Source organism: Mobula birostris, chromosome 5, assembly GCF_030028105.1.
Source record: "Mobula birostris isolate sMobBir1 chromosome 5, sMobBir1.hap1, whole genome shotgun sequence".
NCBI lineage: Eukaryota > Metazoa > Chordata > Chondrichthyes > Myliobatiformes > Myliobatidae > Mobula > Mobula birostris.
This window is the reverse complement of record NC_092374.1, coordinates 26635240-26656161: the sequence shown is the minus strand read 5'-3', so window position 1 is coordinate 26656161 and position 20922 is coordinate 26635240. Positions and strand designations below refer to the sequence as shown.

The window sequence follows — 20922 nt, the reverse complement described above, 5'->3', positions numbered from 1 at the left end:
ATCCCACTATTCTGATGTAGTGTCCTCTAGTCCTAGATCCTTGCCTCCCACCAGAGGAAACATCCTCTCCATATCTACTCTATTGAAACCTTTCAACATTCGACAGGGGGTACAAGTCTTTCTGTGATTGCTTTTGGTATGATATGTATGTCTCACTGAGGTCATGGATAAATGTGGAAGTCAATCATATCATACTGTTGTTACAAAGGATTTCCTGCAATCTCGGGACAAGAATACATTATCAGCTTTACTGGGACTCTTAATCTACACTTAATCTGAAAATGAAAAGACAGGAATAAGGACAATGAGTAAGTAACACATTCATTAGCAATGAAATCTCCTCCCTCAGAAAGATTGCTGTAATGTATTCCATAACAGAATGCTTCAAAATTTAAAGGACTTGTTATTGATATGTGTAATAGTTAGCTTTCTACTTCTGGGATGAAAATATGATGCAGTTGAATTGTTTTGAACATGTTGATCCCTATCGTGGTGTGCTGGAGAGAATTTGTTCCTAAAATAAATTTACAAGGTCATGTGGAAGGCAAGGATGGGGGCAACTAATTGGCGCATAACTGTAAGCTCTTGGGCTCGAACAAAATATCTAATAACTGATGTAAATATCTGAGAAAATTCCCCATAAACTCCTGATCACCCTGAAGACCTCCATCCATGCACTGCAAACCTAGATCTTCCAGGATGCAGGTTTAAATTTTCTGTTGCTCTCTGTGACAAATTTGTATGGTCTCCTCGTGACAGTGTGGATTTTCTCCGGGTGCTCTGGTTTCCTCCCACAGTCCAACGCTCTGCCGGTCGGTAGGTTAATCGGTCATTCATTGTAAACTGTCCCATGATTAGGTTAAGGTTGAATCAGGGTTGCTGGACGGCACGCTATGAAGAGCCGGAAGGGCCTATTACATGCTGTATCTCAATATTTAGGAGCAGCAAGCAATCTGATGCAGAAACCCAGCAGACTGAGTCACCTCTGTGATAAAATTGATGAGTTCTGTACAAGTGCAGGAGGCAGCACCAATGCAGATGGAGAAAGAGATCTGGAGTGATACCGGAGAAGATTTGGTACAAGAACCTAGCCAACAAAAAGACAGCTGTAGCTACAGCCCAGACTTGCATGAAGTGAGAGGAGTCAAAAGAGCAGTTGTTCGGAGTAAGAACAAGTTCAGACAAGCACATGAGAGTGCTGGTGGAGAGGAACTGCTTGAACCTTTGTTGCAGAATAAAGCAGAAGGCATTAAGACCTTGTTGATGGGGAGGGGGTGGAGCTGTATAAAAACTGGAAACATCCATTGGCAGTGGGGGCCAAGGAATAAGAATTGTCAAACTGGTGAAGGACATATGAGTCTCTGATGTAGTTGGGAAGAGACTGGATGAGGGGTGACAGGATGGAGTCAAGCAATGAGGTGACAGGTTCAGTGGGTCAAAAGTAGGCAGGAACAATAGGGAAAAACATAAGTGGCAATTGAAGCTTCTATCCTTGAAGATCTCAGGGACAAGAAAGAGATCCCAGGTAGGTACATTTCTTTGAAGGAACTGCTTCGTTCGAAGGCCATATACTGTGCTGTAAAACTCTGCAGCTTCTCAAGTTAGAAACCAGAGGCCGGCATCATGGACAAGAACTACAAGAACTTATAAAGGTTTACCTTGATCAGAAGATATCCTTCATGCTTGGATCCTGTGTATATTTGTCAGCCTGATGCAATATAAAAGGTGGATAACTGATTCAACTTTTTTCCAAGTGGAACTTTAAAGGCGTTATGAAGCATAAGTTAGAGGGATGTGCCCTGAGTCAGTTGTTGAAGCAGGAGGCTTCATAGCACGTTGTCACTCAGCACCCACAGAACATTATCCAATGGCATTTTGTTCTGGATCTTTCCTTATTCTGAATTTTAGAGATCATTTATTTTCTGGGTCCGAAAGAAAATGATATTTTGTAAATACCTGTTCTACATCACATAGTGATTATGTTTCAAAAAGTACTTCATGAGCTGGTAAAGTGTATTGAAAAGCCTTTGGTGTACTATTTAAAAGGATGTTTTCAATGTTAAAGTTGAAGTCTATTTATTATCAAAATATGCAAATAAAAAAAAATAATAATACTGAGAAAATGAGTCAGTAGGTTGTGGAATCAGTTCGGAGTTGAGGGGAGTGCAATTATCCACGCCCGTTCAGGGGTCTGATGGTTATAGGGTAATAGCTGTTCCTGAATCTGCTGGTATGGCACCTGAGGTTCCTGTACCTCCTGCCTGATGGTAGTAGTGAGAAGCAGGCTTGGCCTGGATGGTGGGGGTTCTTGATGATGGATGCCACTTTCTTGTGGCAGTGCTCCTTGTCAATGTGCTCAATGGTGGGAAGGGCTTCACCTGTGATGGACTGGGCTATATCCTCTACTTCTGTTCCTTGGTATCTTTATCTGCTGTGTTACCCTTTAGTTTAAAACCAATACATTCAAACTAAGTAAGTCAATTTATTTATTCTTCATGAGTCATGGGCATCATTGGTAAGGTTGGCAGTTATAATCCTTGAACAGTGTACTCAGTTACATTTGGGGTTAGTTGTGGGTCAACAATCTTTCCTTAGCTCTGGATTCTTTGTCATGCACTGTGCAGTTATCACAAAGCAACAAATTTCATGACATACACCAGTGATAATGAACCTGATTCTAGTTTTATTGTCGTTAGCTTTTATTAAATTACAACTGACATAATTAACGGAATAAATTGTGCAAACACCAGGATGATATTTAACCCTGTCTCCAGGTTAATAGTCCAGGCACCTGGATGATTAATAGAATATTGTAACCACTTTACTACTCTATCTTGGAGTCCTTCCCTGCTGAAGTTAAGGAAGTCATTTGTGGTACTTGGTAACAGTATTAATGACAACAGAGATTTCTCATTGGACATCAGATTTGCAAAAGTTTATGTGTGCTAGAACAGAGGTTTCACTTGCAAACTTTCAGGAGGCAGCAAAGGGACCACTGACGGAGAATTGGACATCCATTACATTATTTCAAAAACTAATTTTTAAACCGAGGAAAGCGGAAACAGTAATATATTGAGGTGATGCTGACTCAGTAGCAGTAAGTCATCGCTGACTCAAATCCACATAAGCCTAATGCTTCCAAGGTTGACAGTTGTATTAATTGTTTCCGTCCAAGCATAACTCTAACCGTGTACTAACGGGGATAGAATTTGAAATGGTAAATAAACCACAACCTTTTTTTTGCTAAAACCTACATATTAGTGACATATTTAACACCCAATAACATTACATGCGGGTAGCAGTGATTAATGGTAATTGCACAGTCTGGTGGGGAAGAGCTCAATTAATGTACAGTACATTTATCATTGTCCACATCACTATTATAGTCAATGGATTAGGAAGTCAAGATTACCACCCCAATGGGCAAACTGTTCATCTGCTTCTCATTAGTGAAATGCCATTAACCTACTTTCAGAGGCATTGGATTTGAATGTGTGGTGTCGGATTACTGTTCTGCACAATTTGAAATGAAATGGTTCCCGGTATCTGCAGCACTCAATTGAAACAGATGACTGAGGGGCAAAGGCAACCCAGGGACTTAGACACAACTTTACAGTAACGGGTGAACCACATGCGATTGTATTACGAAGAGCTGATCAAGTTTCAACTTTACGTATTTATCTGAAAGCACTTATAAACCCAGGCTCTTAGAAGCACATGCAACAGATGTCTCCCATTTACGAATGTAGGGGTATTTTATTTAAATACAAACATAAAAAAAGATTTTCATAGTATTCTTTAGACCATAAGATAGGAGCAGAACTCGACCATTTGACCCATCGAGTCAAAGAGGATACCAAAAGATCTTTCAGATATATAACAAGTAAAAGAAAGGCAAAAGCAGTTATCAGATTGCTGGAAAATGATGCTGGAGAGGTCACAATGGGGGCAAACTAAACAAGTATTTTGCATCAGAAGTTAGGAAATCTGGAAGTAATAATCCATGTGGTCAATGGAAAAATGAGCAAGCTCCGCAGGGATGGCATCCGAGTCAGAACTGAACCCAGGTCACTGAGACTGTGAGGCAGTGACTATTAGCTGCAACTCTGTCACCAGGTAGTAAGTTTTTCAGTAAGTGTGTATTTGTAAGGGAAAACCTGTTACATCTGACATCAAGACTCTCTACATTCCTTTTCCAAAGTCATGCAAATAGGCTGCCTCAGTTTTGGGCAGCCTGATGTTTATCAGTAGTTTTGACACCCTGACAAGGCGATATTTCATCACTGATTATTCAATGATTTGTGAGCTGATGCTTTCCAACCTCCCAACTTAGATTTGGTTGTGGGGAGGCAGATGTGGGAAATCCTGGTACAATCTCTCTATTAACAAAAATTTGACAAAGCAACATTGTCTCAAAATTAAAAATCCACAATCAAACTTACACTCTCAGAAACAGATTCAGAATTAGGTTTAACATCACTGGCATATGTCATGAAATTTGTTAACTTAGTAACAGCAGCACACTGCAATACATGATAATACGGAGAGAAAAAAAATATCAATTACAGTAAATATGACCCGGTTGGTGGTTTAGTGGCATCAATGCCGGACTTCGGGATGAAAGGTCCTGAGTTCGAATCCAGCCGGCTCCCCTGCACGCTTTCCATCTGTGCTGGGTTACGAGCTGGTGATCTCTTTGGAAACTCACCCGGCAGAAGGCAATGGCAAACCACTGCTATAACTTGCCTCGTATGCGGTTCCCCACTACGTCAGAGAGGTGTGGAGGGAAATCGTCCGCTAACCAGAGAAACTCCGGATGCGACGTACCTTTCCTTTTTCTAAAGTAAGTATATATGTATATTAAATCATAACATTAAATATAGTGCAAAAACAGAATAAAAAAGCCTGGCCTGTTGAGTTCCTCCACTATTTTGTGTGTGTGTTGCAATAAAAAAGTGAGGTTGTGTTTGTCGGTTCAATGTCCATTTGGGAATCGTATGGCAGAGGGAAAGAAGCTGTTCCTGAAACGCTGAGTTAGTATTGTACCTCCTTTCTGACAGCAACATATAACTCAAAAATAAACTTAAAAGATACACAATCTTAAATTTCATCAGCAAGTCTTGAGTTACATGAAAAACTGTGCCTTCTGAGGAGAAATTAAGCTGACTGGGTTTACACCCCCTTGGGTTTAGAGGAATGAGTGATCTCATTGAAACAACATTCTTATTGGGCTTGACAGGCTAAACATAAGAAGGATGTATCCATTATCAGTTATGGGCACTACATTTTAAGAGCCATTTCGACAGGCAAATAGGCAAGGCTAAGAAGGATAAAGATCTAATGCAGGCAAATGAGATTAGTGTAGATAGGTAAATAGGTTGGCATGAATGTTGTGGGCTGAAGGACCTGTTTCTGTGCTGTCTAGGACCAGGGGTCACAGACTCAAAGTAAGAGGGTGGTCATTCAAAGTGAAGATGAGAAGAGATTTCTTTGTCTCGAGTGATGAACCTTTGGAGATTTCTACACAAGAAGACTGTGGGGGTTCAGTATTGAAGTATATTCATACCAGAGATCGGCAGGCTTTTGAATACAAAGGATCAAGCCTTAGGGGGCCAAATATGAGCAAATGGGACAAACTAGGCAGGTACCATGGTTGGCATGGAAAAGTTGGGCCAAAGGGCAGGTTCCATCTGTTTTCACAGGGCTGTGACTCTATGGATCAAGTGTTGGAGGATTAATGCATGAAAATAGACAAGAAGTTGTGACCTCATTACAGAGACATGACAAACCTAATGTTCTTCTGTATCTATTCCTGATATTAATAACAAATTACCTTATTGCTTTGTGAAGGCTGTGATCTTTTAGAAGGAAATTCCAACCACCTCTCAGGTAAAGGGAAACTAGCCACTGTGTCCTAACACAGGAGCAAGAGTTGGTCGACACAGTGCTAACCTTATCTAATACCAGGCTATTAAACATCGGCTGATGTGTCCTGCTGCTTCACTTTGTTCTTCATCACTGATTCAGAGAATCTTGCCACAGGGGTATCAAGTCAAAGCAGAGGTTAAAAACACACTGCCAACAAGGGAAACATGTGACTGCAGAGAGGTTGCTGTTGGTTGAGAGAGCATCGGAAGAAAATAATAGGAATTTTAAATAATGCAGTACTGCAGCTTCAAATCCATTTCCTTCTTTTTAATCATTCTTCACCCCTCACTCCTCTTTTTTTTCTGTGCTTCATTTTTTACAGTACATTAAATTTCATTTGCTGCATTTCCAAAGTAACTGCTGTTCCTATATTTCTCCACAATTCCCTTCAATGTGCGGAATGTGAAAATATCAATCCGGCTAATCACTTCACCAGCACATTGTGTTTAATGAAAAACTCTCAGCATGCAGCTAAGTTCTGACTGATGTGGTGCCGCATTTGAAGCTTGTTTTTCCTTATTCATTTCTGAAGGCTTCATTCAGTGCATCACTTTCATGCATTGTCTATTCCCAGTATGCCACGCAGATTTGAAGGTGTATTGATTGCTTAAAGAAGAAGGCTAGAACTGCAAAAAAACTATATATATAGATTAACACCATCTTGGAGCCAATTTATCACAGCCCCTATACCTGCTCTTTTCACAAGGCCATAAGAGGAAACTGGAGACTCTGTGCTAAAGGAATGTTAAGGACATCATGAATAATACAGTTTATTCCACTATTCATGACACAAATATTCCTTTAGTTTGTAACCTTCTGCAGCTGGGAACAGAAAATAAATTGACTGATAGTTAGGAAACAGTGGGTACCTGTTATGGATGCGATATCAGTGTTGGAAGATGAGCTGAGCTGAATGTCTCATGGATTTTATTGAGATCACCACAATTTTAATTTAGGAACATACAAAGTAAAATCAGAAGAATGACATTTGCCTGTTGTGCCTTCTCTGGCGTCAACAAGATTACTGGGCGGGGCGCCATGGTGGTGTAGTGGTTAGCACAACACTATTACAGCTCAGGCTGTCGTAGCACGAAGTTTAATCCTGGCACCGTCTGTAAGGTGTTTGTACATTCTCCCCACTACTTCGTGGGTTTCCTCCAGGTGCTTTGGTTTCCTCCCATTTTGCAAAGACATATGAGTTAGTAGCTGAATTTGTCATTGTAAATTGTGGTTAAATATGTGAGTTGCAGGGCAGCAGGGCTTATTGGGCTGGAAGGGCCTGTATCTCTAAACAAACAAATAAATAAATAAGGCTTGTTTAATCCTGTATTTTAACATCACTCTCTTATCTGATTTCCCCCTCCCCTTTCCCATTCCCTTGGAGACAAAAACAAACCTATCAATTTCTCGTCAATGCTCAACGATTGAATGCACACAAAGAATCCAACTATATTTCTGGAATATTTTGAGAAAATAATTTCTCATCACTTCACTTCCCTTTTGGTTTTGCCTTCTAGTTAGAAGTTCTCCAGACCAAGGAAGCAGCCTTCAGTGGTTACATCAATAACTTGGATTCAGAACCTCTGTGAAAACTGATTAAATTGGTTGACTGTACCAAATTTGGAGATAACAATGAAATCTGGAAAGGTAGCAGTCGATGAACTAATCAAAACTTTGCAATACGGGATCAGAGGCAGAAAAAATGCATTCACATTTGTCCTGGGAAGGCAGGATGAGGAGAGGTTGTGACAATTACGTTTACACTCAAAATAGTTTAGAAGAATGAGAAGGGATTACGTAGAAACCTACAAAATCATCCCAGAATTGGATGGATTAAGTGTACAAAGGATGTTCCTGATGGACAGGGAGGTCCAGACTAGGTGCCATACTCTAAGGATGAGGTGTAAGCCATTTAAGATTAGGATGAGGAAAAAATTCTTTGCCCAAAGAGCAGTGAAATTAAGGAATTCTTTTCTCTAGAAGTCAGCTGAAGCCAAAATATATTCAAGAAGGAATTAGACATTATTATCACAGCTACGGTGATCAAGGGCAGGATCCTGAACTTGAATGATTAGCCATACAAATATAGAATGTCAGAGCAAGCTTGTACGGCTGAGTGGCCTTCTCATGCTCTTATTCCTATAATTCTCTGACAAACATATGTATTTCATGTTGGAAACAAAATTGGGAAGCAAACAGGTTGAAGTAACTGAACATGATAGAGAATGAGATCAGGTCTTATGAGTGGACTTGATCTTAAAAAAAACAACAGAATACTAGAAAGAATCAGCAGGTCAGGCAGCATCTGTGGAAAGAGAAATAAGAGTTAACGGCTGATGACCCATTGTCAGTATTGCAAAAGAGGAAAATTAAGCTCATGTTAGCCTGCACATAAACTGAGAAACGGATGGATAGAATAAAGGGTGCTTCTCTGAGAGGCTGAGACTAGGGTTGCTGTGAGGATAAGTTGGAGAGGTCACATGTTTGAAAGGTGGGGGGAGGGAGGGAGAAGGGGAGGGAGAGGGTGAGGGGGAGGGAGGGGGGAAGGGAGAGAGAATGAATCAAACTAAAACTATGAGAAGAGGGAGTGTGAATTCAGACAAAGAAATGTGGTAGGACAAGCTCAACAGAAAGCTATGTTTGTGGAGGCAGAAAAATGTAGTCCGTACCACAAATAGAGCAAAAAAATGGCCTGTTCTATACAGACAGAAAGTGAGTTCTCTGAAGTTGGAGAATTCATTTTTGAATCCAGAAGACCACAATGCTTCCAGAAGAAAGCTGACATATTGGAGTTACAATACTCCAATGATTCCAGAAGTGAACGGGTTAACGTATGATGAGTGTTTGATGGCCCTGGGCCCATACTTGCTGGAATTTAGAAGAATTAGGAGGAATCTCATTGAAACCTACCAAATATTGAAAGGCCGAGATACTGTGGATGTGGAGAGGATGTTTCCATTAGTGAGAGAATCTAGAACTAGAGGGCACAGCCTCAGAATAGAAGAACATCCCTTGAGAACAGAGATTAGGAGCAAATTCTTTAGCCAGAGGATGGTGAATATGTGGAATTTATTGCCACAGACAGCAGTGGAGGCCAAGTCATTGGACATACTTAAAGCGAAGGTTGATAGGTTCTTGATTTATAAGGGTGTCATAGGTTATGGCGAAGAGGTAGGAGAATTGGGTTGAGAGGGAAAATAGATCAGCTATGATGTATTGGTAGAGCAATTCTGACAGGCCAAATGGCCCGATTCTGCTCCTGTGTCATACAGCTTTATGGACATCCAGGCTGACTTTCGTGCTCCATTTGTTTGCAATGGAGTCATAGAGTCAAAGAACACGACAGCACAAAAACAGGTCCTTCATCCCATTTAATCCATGCCAAACTATTATTTTGCCTAGTGCCACTGACCTGACCTACATACCCCTCCCAAGCTTTACCTATCCAAGTTCCTCTTTGATGTTAAGATTGAATTGTCATCCACCACTTCCGCTGGCAGCACCCTTCACACTTTTACCACCCTTTCTGTGAAGTAGCTTCCCTTAACCATGTCACCCTTCACCCTTAACCCGTGACCTCTAGTTCTAGTCTCACCCAACCTTAGTGGAAAAAGTTTGTCTGTATTTACCCTATCTGAACTCCTCATAAGTTTGCATACCTCTATCAAACCTCCTCTTGTTCTTCTACTCTCTAGGGAATAAAGGCCTAACTTATTTGATATTTCCTTATAACTCAGGTCCTCGTCCCAGCAGGGCCGCATACTTCTATTCTTTGCTTATTTATGCCTGCCTAATCTGAGTCCACCACCTCCTCTGCCAGCATGTTTCAGTTATCATCACTTGCTCCTCAAGCTTACATTGGGCATGTCATAACACTGCAGAAGTTCATTGACATTACAGATGGCCATGGATTCTATCCCATCACTCTGAATTGCTGAGGATTTTCATAATTTTACATTTTTTTTATTGCAGATCTCCTGCATCTGCAGTTTTTTTTTACAAATTTGCATTTTCTAATTTTTTAACAATGTGGCCACTAAGATACAGCAAACCGACTATGGAACTTCACTGTCAAGAAAGGAGAATGTGAGTCAAAGTATGCAATGTTGGCATGTTACATTGCTCTGGTCAGAATATACAAGTACCTACAGTGTAAAAACACCAAGTAAATGTCTTTGACCAGCAGAAGCATCAGCCACGAATATCCTCAAGGGGTTTCTTGATCATTCACCACTTTTATCTGAAGTCTCCATCGATTTTCTGGTGCAATTATGGTGACTGATCAGCAGGAAACTCCCAACAGTACTTCCTTCCCATTGATCTGAGCTTAACTCAGATTCAACCTCCCAAAACTTTAGGCTAAATGTTTTCTAAATTACAACAGTAACTGCACTTAAGTACTTTATTGACAGTGAAATGTCTTAGAATGTCCTGTTGTGAACCATAATCTATAAAGGGTATTTCTTTCTCTCAGACTTTTTCTAAATAGGGATCAGGCATTTTCGATGATACACAAAAACTGTTCCATACAAAAAGCTTCAGGGTACAATAATTCCAACTAAGATGAAGAAAGAATCACTGAACCAGCTATTTTAGAATCCCAGTTTTATTAATTGGGAGTCAAGGTTATTGACACACATGGCATGAGTGCAGATCGTATTTGTACTGTACCAGCTTCCAAATTAATGTCACAGTCAAGTGCTTCACTTTAAACCATGTTTACCACTTGGGACTATTTGTATTGGGGAAAAAAAAACAGTCCACAGTGAAACCAGCAAGGGAATAACAAAATGACAGCACGTACTTGTCTGGTGAAGAGAAATGCAATAACAGAAGTCTAACTTTTTTGCATTAGATTGATTGAAATCATTTTCTGGGGGACCAAGTCTATGAAACTTTGAAGAGATTGACCATTTTTAGAGAATGCACTGTATATGATACATTTATATTGCAATAAATAGTTGACATTATTAAAGCTTTATCTTAAATGTCTTTAAATACTTTAGCTTTCATTTAAGCAATCTCCAATTTTAGTTTGCTGACAACACCACTGTCACAGGCCGAATCGAAGTCGGTGACATGACAGCATATAGAAGGGAGAATGAAACTCTGGCTAAGTGGTGCCACAATAACAATGACTTATCCAATGTCAGCAAGACCAAGGAGCTGATTATTGACTTCAGGACAAGGAAGCTGGAGGTCCATGAGCCCGTCCTCACTGGGGGATCAGAGGGGGATGGGCCAGCAACTTTAAATTCCTTGGTGTTATATGTCTTGGGCCAAGCACGTAAGTGTGATTATGAAGAAAGCATGGCAACAGCTCTACTTCCATGGAAGTTTGTAAAGATTTGGCATGACATCTAAAATTTTGACAAACTTCCATAGATGTGTGTCGGAGAGTATATTAACCAGCTGCATCACAGCCTGATATAGAAACAGCAATGCCATTGAACAGAAAATGCTCCAAGAAGTAGAGAATACGGCCCAGTCCATCACGGGAGAAGCCCTCCCTACCACTGAGGACAACTACATGGAGCACTGTCGCAGGAAAGCAGCATCCATCATCAAGGACCTCCACCACCCGGGTCACGCTCTCTTCTCGCTGCTGCTATCAGGCAACAGGTACAGGAGCCTCAGGACTCACACCACCAGGTTCAGGAACAGTTATTACCCTTCAACCATCAGGGTCTTGAACCAGAGGAGATAACTTCACTCGCCCCATCACTGAACTGTTCCCACAACCGATGGACACACTTTCAAGGACTCTTCATCTCATGTTCTCGATATTTGTTGCTTATTTATTTTTCTGTATTTGCAGAGTTTATTGTCTTTGCACATGGATTGTTTGTTCATCTTTGTGTGCAGTCTTTCATCAATTTTATTGCGTTTCTTTGTATTTATTGGTAATGCCCACAAGAAAATGAATCTCAGGGTTGTTTCTTCTTTCTTTCCTTTTTGTATTGTATTTGCACAGTTTGTTGTTTTGAGGGATCTCGGTCCTCGCTGCTATTGAATCTGCAAATGTGCTTCTGGGTGGCAAAGGATCCACCCGTTAATTCTCAAGGCCAACTAATATGAGGATAATGCTCACGGACTGTCCAGGGAAGATTTAAAGATAGTTTCTGTCTAACACCACCATGACCTTGTGTATACTTCAAGAAGTGGTGTGTTAGGCAGACAGAGAAAAGCTGGTTCCATCATCGAAGACTTCCAAGGATCAGTAAGTAATACAGGTTTAAAGAGTTGGGGAAAAAGGTATGTGCAGGATGTGTGGGGCACCATGGCCGCGTGGCAGTTAGCGTGATGCAATTACTGCTCAGGGCATCTGAGTTCGAAGTTCAAATCCAGTACCATCTGTAAAAAGTTTGGACGTCCTTCCTATGAGCATGTGGGTTTCCTCTGGGTGCTCCGGTTTCCTTCCACAGTCCAAAGGTGTACTGGTTAGTAGGTTAATTGGTTATTCTGTGATTAGGATTGGGTTAAATAAGGGGGCTGGCGGGCGATGTGGCTTGTTGGACCGGAAGAGCCAGTCCTGCACGGAATCTCCAAATAAATAAAAAAGAGGAACAGTAAGGTTCACTGGTGCAAATGGTTAATCAGGTCATGTGGAGGGGAAATGAGGGGAAATATCTTGCACAAGCGTGGGGTAAGCATGGCTGAATAAATGGTACTACTGGAAGTGCTCTCTAACAAGCCTTTGCAGACTCAGAAGGCTGAATGTGTGTGACAATTACTGAATGACACAGGTACATTAAAAAATGATGACCCTGACTTTGAAATCAACAAATGTTTTTGCCTTCTGCAATGAAAAGTTCTTTTTACAAAAATAAAAATTATCACAAAAAAAACTTTTTTCCTCAGTTGCATGTTGAAATGTGAAGACTAGCTGAAGAAGGATGAATACTAGGTTTCATTCGATTGGGACTGGACATCAGTGGGAGAATAAACATTGGAGGCTTGCAAGCAATCACCATCTCTATATGCTGAACAGATTTTGATTATTTCTTCTTTTGATGTTAAATTGTATTTGATTTTACTTTGCCTGACAATGTTTTTCTAAATATCAGCAGCTTAACATGTGCAATATTGGCAAGGTTCCAAAAGGCATCAGACTTGATTCCAAAGTAAAAATCTGTTGGCAGAATTGTTTTCTCGATGTTTCCTCATGACAACTTCAGTTCAGGCATTGCTTCCATATGAGGAGTCATTGACTCTTATGCTAGCAATCCCATCAACTACACTCTCTCACTTATTTCTCTGCATCCTACTTACTCTCACGAGTCCACTACCTCCACTTACTCATATAAATTTATAACCACCTCTTCACCCACTGGCATGTCTCAGATTCATGAGAATGATCCCAGCAGTGAAACGGTTAACGTATGAGGAGCGTTTGGTGGCTCTGTACACACCAGTGTTTAGAAAAATGAAGGGAGATTTCAATGAAACCCAAAAGAATATTGGAAGGCCTGGATAGAGTGGATGTGGAGAGTATGTTTCCTATAGTGAGGGATCTAGGACAAGGGGGCACAGCATCAGAATACAAAGAGATCCCTTTAGAACAGAGTTGAAGAGGGATTACTTGGCCAGAAGGTTGTGAATCTGTGGAATTCGTTGCCACAGATGGCTGTGGAGGCCAAGTCACAGTGTATTATTTAAAGCAGAATTTTACTTACTGAAATACTGTGTGGGATAGACCCTTCTAGACCTTCAAGCTGGCAACTCCTGAATTTTAACCCTAGACTAATCATTGGACAATTTACAATGACCAATTAACCTACCAACTGGTACGTCTTTGGACTATGGGAGGAAACCGGGATACCTTGCGGTCACAGGTACTGTAAATCGTTGCGCTAACCACTAATCTACTAAGCCACCCCAAAGATACGTTGACAAGTTCTTGATTAGTAACAGTGTCAAAGGCAAAAGGCAGGAGGATGGGGTTGAAAGGGATAACAAATAGCTATGATGGAATGATGGAGCAGAATTGATGGGTCGAATAGCCTAATTCTGCTACTATGTCCTATGGTCTTTGAAGTGAGCAATGACACTGCAATAAAACCCGCAATCATAAGGAGCACCCACACACACTCCACATAGACAGCAGTGGAGGTCATGACTGAACCTGGACTGCTGGTATAGTGGGACAGCAAGTTTCCCTGCTGTACCACTGTACAGCCAGTTGGGTTGAATATGTTCTTACCTCCTTCATTGTCCTTGCTATCTGAGCATGCTGTCTCCATGGCAACATCGCAGCCTGCTCCTCTCCAACCCATCTGGCAAACACAATGCCAGCCATTTTGGTCAAGGGTACATCTTCCATTACTGTTGCAAAGGCCAGGACAACCCTCTGTGAAAAGAATGCAAGACCATAAATTCTAGACAAAATGACCCATTGCTTTGTTATGTACATCAACACTAATGAATGATCACCAGCTACAAGCCTTTGTTGAAGCACAGCTGCCATAATTTCACATGGTTAAACTGCACCCTTTTGCAATAGAAACTGGGAATATTTATTAATATTTGCAATGCTCCAAAGAAATGTACAACCATTGTTTGAGTTGTATTTGCAGTATGATTGCCAAAAATGTAAAATATGCATCTATCACCAGCTGAGGGCTTTTGGAAGAGTCAGATATTGGAGTAAAGTTAATATTAAAAACAGGGGTCTTATATAGGGTTTCAAATCACCCATTTTTATTATGAATATTATTACAGTTTCCGAGGAAACCAAGAATGTGAATGTGCAGTACTGCAGTAATGGGGAAGAATAAAGTGAGAAAGAGCTTAGAAAAGAAGTGTGAATTTTGAAGCAAAGGGCTTTAGTCTGTTCTTTTACAATCAACTAACGTCGCTGAAGATTGAGTTGTTCAAAGACTATGTTAGAAAAATCATTCTGATTTTCCTTTACCATTGCCTGCTCTGTGGCCATAGCTGTGGTTTCTGGTGGTCTTCTAACAAAGTTATAATGATGATGTAAAAATTGCAATAGAACTCCAGGACTGTATGTCTCAGGGCTACACAGTGCTGGTCAGTGGTCTCACCTCTTTTTACATTTCAGAAACAGGATTCAAGCAGAACTAGGAGAGAGCAGGCAAAGTTCGCAACACTGTATTTGGAAAGCACCTTTTCAAGGGCCAGTTCATAGCAAAGAAGTGACCCAGATTCACCATGGTCACTTCAGACAAGAGAAGTACTGAGGTCATGCAAAATCTGAGACTGTTGATGATTAAATAGTCGAGGCCATTTGTTGCTTTTAATAGAAGCTGTCATGCTGAACCTTGCTTTCATTTTTATTATGAAAACCTTGTTAAATATCAATCACACATACTGATGCCAAAATCTATGCTAAAGGAATTGAATGTTTGCTCTGGTCCAAAAATTCCCTTGAGAGTGTCTCTGGAGTATGCTCCCAGGATAGAACTTTAGGAGCAGGGGCAAAGGGAAGGAAGTCACTGGGATTTTCACGCATCGCCCTAACAGTTTTGGTTGGCCCAGGGCAATGAGTTCTCACTGTCAATAAGAGGAACAAATCACCCAGGCATGAAATGCAAATTGGGGAAGAGCAGAAGGTTTAAACATCAGTTTAAAACAACCTGTTCTAATAATGATGTCCCGGATCTGAAACACTTCTCTTTCCACATATGCCAACAGATCTGCTGATTGTTTTCAAAACTTTTCTTTTTATTTCAGATTTCTCATAGTATTTTTAAATGTTCAACCAAAGACCAACAGGTGAGATCTGATGTCTAATGTGCTTGTCTGTCTCTTTGAGGCTAGTTCCACTTACAGCCCAATTTATTTGAGTAGCTGTTGATTTTTTGAGATGAACTCAGTCAACTCAACTTTACCCAAAAGTTGAGTCATAGTAAAGAAATATAGAGTTGATGTTTACAAATTAAGGCCCAAATTTTTAAATGTGATGGAGTGGAGAGAACCTCCTGGTGTATCAGGAATAAATACTCATGTTCAACAACCTGGGAACACCACTGATGTATGTTGTTTAATGCTACCTGGAGTTCCCTTCCTCCAACAATTTTTTATCTTCCACTTTTGAAGGGACCTCACTCAACTTGCTTTACTGACACTATCAATGTCCAAACCTCCATCCTACCCAGCCATCACACTTTTGTCACTTTTCCAAATATCTCATCTTGCCCATTCTTCTCCATGGTCATCCTTTGATCTGAGGACATCACTTTGAAGGTCTGCTCTCAGAATAATGCCTACACATATATAAATATCTTTCCCAACAATAGTAACTGGGTTGGCTTTCGGACACATCAGTTAGCTGGTAACATGGTGATTGAATTGAAGCGTTACATATAATTCATGGATTTAAGAGGATGGGAGAAAAATAATACTTTCTTAGTTGGGGTATGAGGAGCAATGGGTGAAGTTAGTGGGTAGGAAAGTCCAACAAGAAGATGTGATCTTAAAATTCGAGCAAGACTCTTCAGGTATGATGTCAGGACAGGCACCTTCCCACAAGGCATGTGTGAAACCTGGAATTCAGTCTGTCACCATGTGGTTTCATTCTGCGTGCATTTGCCTTCTCATCATTAAAGGTGTGAAACACTTAAACGTTAGGGCCTCAAGGGAATTGCATGGACATTCTGACTTCTTCACTTTCTCTCCATTGTTTCTTGTGTTTCTCCTTTCACAAGCAGCCCCTCAGCATGGATAGCCAGGCAATGTGACTTACCATGGAGATGGCTGGCACACCAATTTGCCTGGGAGATGCACTGGGGCAGGGCAATAACCAAATGAGCATGTGCGACCCCTGCCCCCATCTGATTGAATCTCTTGTTACTCTGGGGCTTTGAAGCTGTAGCTTATTCATGTGAAATTATGGCAACTGAAACAGATGGACAAAGTATAGGTAGGGTATATAGAACCATATGCTATTAAGAAAGAAAGAAACCTTCAAGCTTTAAAAAACTCACATTCTTTTTAAAAGAGTAAGCAAAGGTCAAGAAACAAGTGAGATAGCTAAGCCTAGTCAAGACTGCAGATGGACTGAAACGGGACAGACAGGGTTTTCAACGGAAATAGCAGCCTGGCGTGTTGAACGACTTAAGACACAGAATGCAGTACCATAAGAACCACAGCAAACATAGGCAAAACGCCTAAACAGAAAAGGAAGTAAACCAATGAGGGAAAAAACCCTTAAAATAAAAAAAAGTCACATTTAAATGATGAGCTTGAAGACAGAGAGCAGAGAGGGATTGTTTGCAACAATCTCCCTAGGGCTTTTGTCTTTACCTTTATATCCTATCTTGTCTGCTAGTATGGACAAAGAGGAAAATTGCGGAAACATAATTAAAAGTAATGGCATATTCAGAATCTGTATTTATACAACCAGAAGAAAAGGGATGCTTGTAATTACAAGGACATGAGTGAACTAAAGCAAACTCCTAGTGTTTTAAACAATGAAGACTGGTCATACTGCCGGAGCTATCATCCTGAATAAGACATGTCAGGCAATTCAACTGTAGGAGCGTTTCTACAAACTAAATAACAAATTTCAGAAACGTTGTTAAATCACATAAATAGCATTAATGAAAGATGAGGTGCAGTGATTATTAAACTGGTATCAAATTTACTCCACACCACTTAACAGTTTCACACATAGCTACAAATAGTGCTTGATGTTGTTACAATTGATTTTTTTGTATGATTAAATTACTCTTCAAACAAAAGTCCTGCATTCTCCAACTGATTTTTTCTCTCTCTCTTCATCAACAACCAACATCTAACAGGAATGAACTGTTCTCAATTACATATGCATTACATTGTATTGCCACTCTATGTGATTTAGCCTCCGTACACTGGTCACAAAGATGCTAGAGAGTGAAAACGGACCTAAAGCAAAACTAATCCAGCTTGTTGACTCTCAAGTCTTTTTCAGGTGTTAAATGCTGTTAAAACATTGCAGAAACAAGCTCCATAAAAGTCCTCATTAATGCATTAGTTGTCAAAAGCTCAATGAAACCATGATGCAAACAAGAGTGTGAGAATAATTTACTGTATATAAGGAGAGAGCACAACAAAAAAACATGCAGTACCTTTAACTATCTTATCCAGGAAGTGCGCTTGAGAAACAGAACATACAAATGTTTAAGAACAGTGTAATATAGAAACAGGGTCATCTATGCAGCACAGGCAAAATTCTCAAAGCTTTTGTATGCTAAGTTCCTTAGGAAAAAGTGTGATTTGTCCTGAGGTAAAACACGTTATCGTACATTATAGATTGTGTGGAGGTATGAATCCCATTCAGATGAGTACCAGAGGTAAACTGTCCAGGGAGAATGTCAGGAATGCCAACTTTACACTACATAGAGTGAAATTCAGAGCGGCAGTAAGACTACCGAGGCTTGGAGTAGCTTTGGCATGCAAGGACTTTTAATGATTATGGTACCAGGCTGAGCAGATGTACACCAGCTTGAAAGACAGGATAAAATGCTCCCTGAGCAATCAGCAATGGCTAATTTCTCCAACTCTGGCTGAGGGAAACTGAAGCCAAGTGCAGCCTCTATTTGGTGGTCTTGCTGAGATCAGAGAACTGCTTGTTCTTTGAAAGTGCAGCTTGTGATGAATCCTGGAACGTGGCTGTAATGCTCGATAGACTCTGTTCGCAGAGAAGCGATGATTGTGCCACAAAAAGAAGTGGTCACAATCAAGTGCAATGCAGTTTTCTGATTTTAGGGTTATTATATGGGAAATAAGTTATCTACAAACAACCTTCTTTAACAAGGTAGGAGAGAGCAGGTTACCATAAAAGGCTTGGGATTCACAGCAAGTAAATGTACTGGTATTGAGGGTAGCCTGTGGAAGATTTCCTTTGATTGCTAAGTGCTAGTCATATCAAAATGATAGCAGGAAGGTTCCATCTACTCAGTGTATTGAGTAAAGATATTTTAGAATGCAAGGAGGAGAACTGCTTTGGTTGGTCTGTGTGATATAACAAATACACTCAAAACAAACATATTTAAGTAACAACATTGATTAGACTGCAAAGGAATTTAATACATGTGAAGCACTTTGGGATCTGATAAGATACAATAGAAATGCACAAAATACTGTTGTGACTCAGATTCCAATCAATTTCCCCCCCCACTTTTTTGCTCTTATGAAACAACCAGAGGGAAAAAAAATCCTTCCTTCAAAAAAACAAAGCGTGTGGATGCTGGAATTCTGGATTAAAACAGAGTTGATGCTTCAAGTTACTGACCTTTCCAATGAGAGGTACATCAACATAAAAGTTAACTATGTTTTCCTCTCTACCAATACTGCCTCAATTGCTGAATCTTCCTAGCATTGTCTGTTTTTTTTAAAATATAAGAATCCATTTCTTTACAGGACCTCTACGATGAATACAGAACTCCAGATCCCTCAATCTACCTCTACTCCAGGAGTTCACTGCCTTAAATCGCCTGGACAACACAAACACCTATGTCAGGATGCCGTTCATCAACTTTAGCTCAGCATTTAACACCATCATTCCCACAGTCCTGATTGATAAGCTATAGAACCTGGACCTCTGTACTTCCCTCTGCAATTGGATCCTCGACTTCCTAACTGGAAGACCATAATCTGTGCGGATTGGTATGAATAACTCCTCCTCGCTGACGATCAACACTGGTGCACCTCAGGGGTGTGTGCTTAGCCCACTGCTCTACTCTCTCTATACCCATGACTGTGTGGCTAGGCATAGCTCAAATACCATCTACAAATTTGCTGATGTTACAACCATTGTTTGTAGAATCTCAGATGGAGATGAGAGGGTGTACAAGAGTGAGATATGCGAGGTAGTTGAGTGGTATCACAGCAACAACCTTGCACTCAATGTCATAAGATGAAAGAGCTGATTGTGGTCTTCAGGAAGGCTACGACGGGGGAATACGAACCAATTCTCATAGAGGGATCAGAAGTGGAAAGAGTGCGCAATTTCGAGTTCCTAGGTGTCAAGATCTCTGAGGATCTAACCTGGTCCCAACTTATCAACACAGCTATAAAGAAGGCAAGACAGTGGCTATATTTCATTAAAAGTTTGAAGAGGTGTGGTTTATCACCTAAAACACTCCAGAACTTCTATAGATGTACTGTGGAGAGCATTCTGACAGGCTGCATCACTGTCTGCTATGGTGGAGGTGGGTGGGGGGGGTGTGGCTACTGCACAGGACTGAAAGAAGCTACAGAAATTTGTAACATTAGTCAGCTCCATCTTGGATACTAGCCTCCGTAGTATCCAAGACATCTTCAAGGAGCACTGCCTCAGAAAGGCGACGTACATTATTATGAACTCCTATCAAGCAGGGCATGCTCTTTTCTCACTGTTAGCATCAGGTAGGAGATACAGAAGCCTGAAGGCACACATTCAGCGATTCAGGAACAGCTTCTTCCCCCTCTGCCATCTGATTTCCAAATGGACATTGAACCCATGAACACTACCTCACTTTTTAAAATGTATATTATTTCTGTTTCTGCATTATCTACTATTAACTGAGGAGTCTGTGGACCCCAGGTTGGGAAACCCCTGCTCTACACCTTCTTGGACTATCTGCACTGCATATTCACCCCATCTATAACACTTATATTCTGTATTCCGCAATAGATTTCCTTTTTGTACTTACATATAGTCATAGTCATACTTTATTGATCCCGGGGGAAATTGGTTTTCGTTACAGTTGCACCATAAATAAATAGTAATAAAACCATAAATAGTTAAATAGTAATATGTAAATTATGCCAGGAAATAAGTCCAGGACCAGCCTATTGGCTCAGGGTGTTTGACCCTCCAAGGGAGGAGTTGTAAAGTTTGATATGGAATAATCTATCCGGATGACGCGCAGACGAAACTTTTCATTGCATCAGTACATGTGACAATAATAAACCAGGCACCAATCATCACTTCTGTGACTAACTTGTTGTCACTGAACAAATGATGCATCTTGCAAGACATGATGCTTATCTTTGCTTTTTTTCAGA

At 40.6% G+C, this 20922-nt stretch overlaps 1 protein-coding gene across 11 annotated transcripts in view; it reads right to left on the bottom strand.

Annotated features, from left to right (window-relative positions):
* Window positions 1-20922, bottom strand: part of LOC140197572 (teneurin-3-like) — a 2811066-nt gene that overhangs the window by 103822 nt on the left and 2686322 nt on the right. For all 11 annotated transcript variants that reach the window (XM_072257693.1, XM_072257692.1, XM_072257694.1 and 8 more), the window contains one exon: window positions 14132-14278. In XM_072257693.1, the coding sequence (XP_072113794.1) occupies window positions 14132-14278 (147 nt within the window). The remainder of the gene's footprint in view (window positions 1-14131; window positions 14279-20922) is intronic.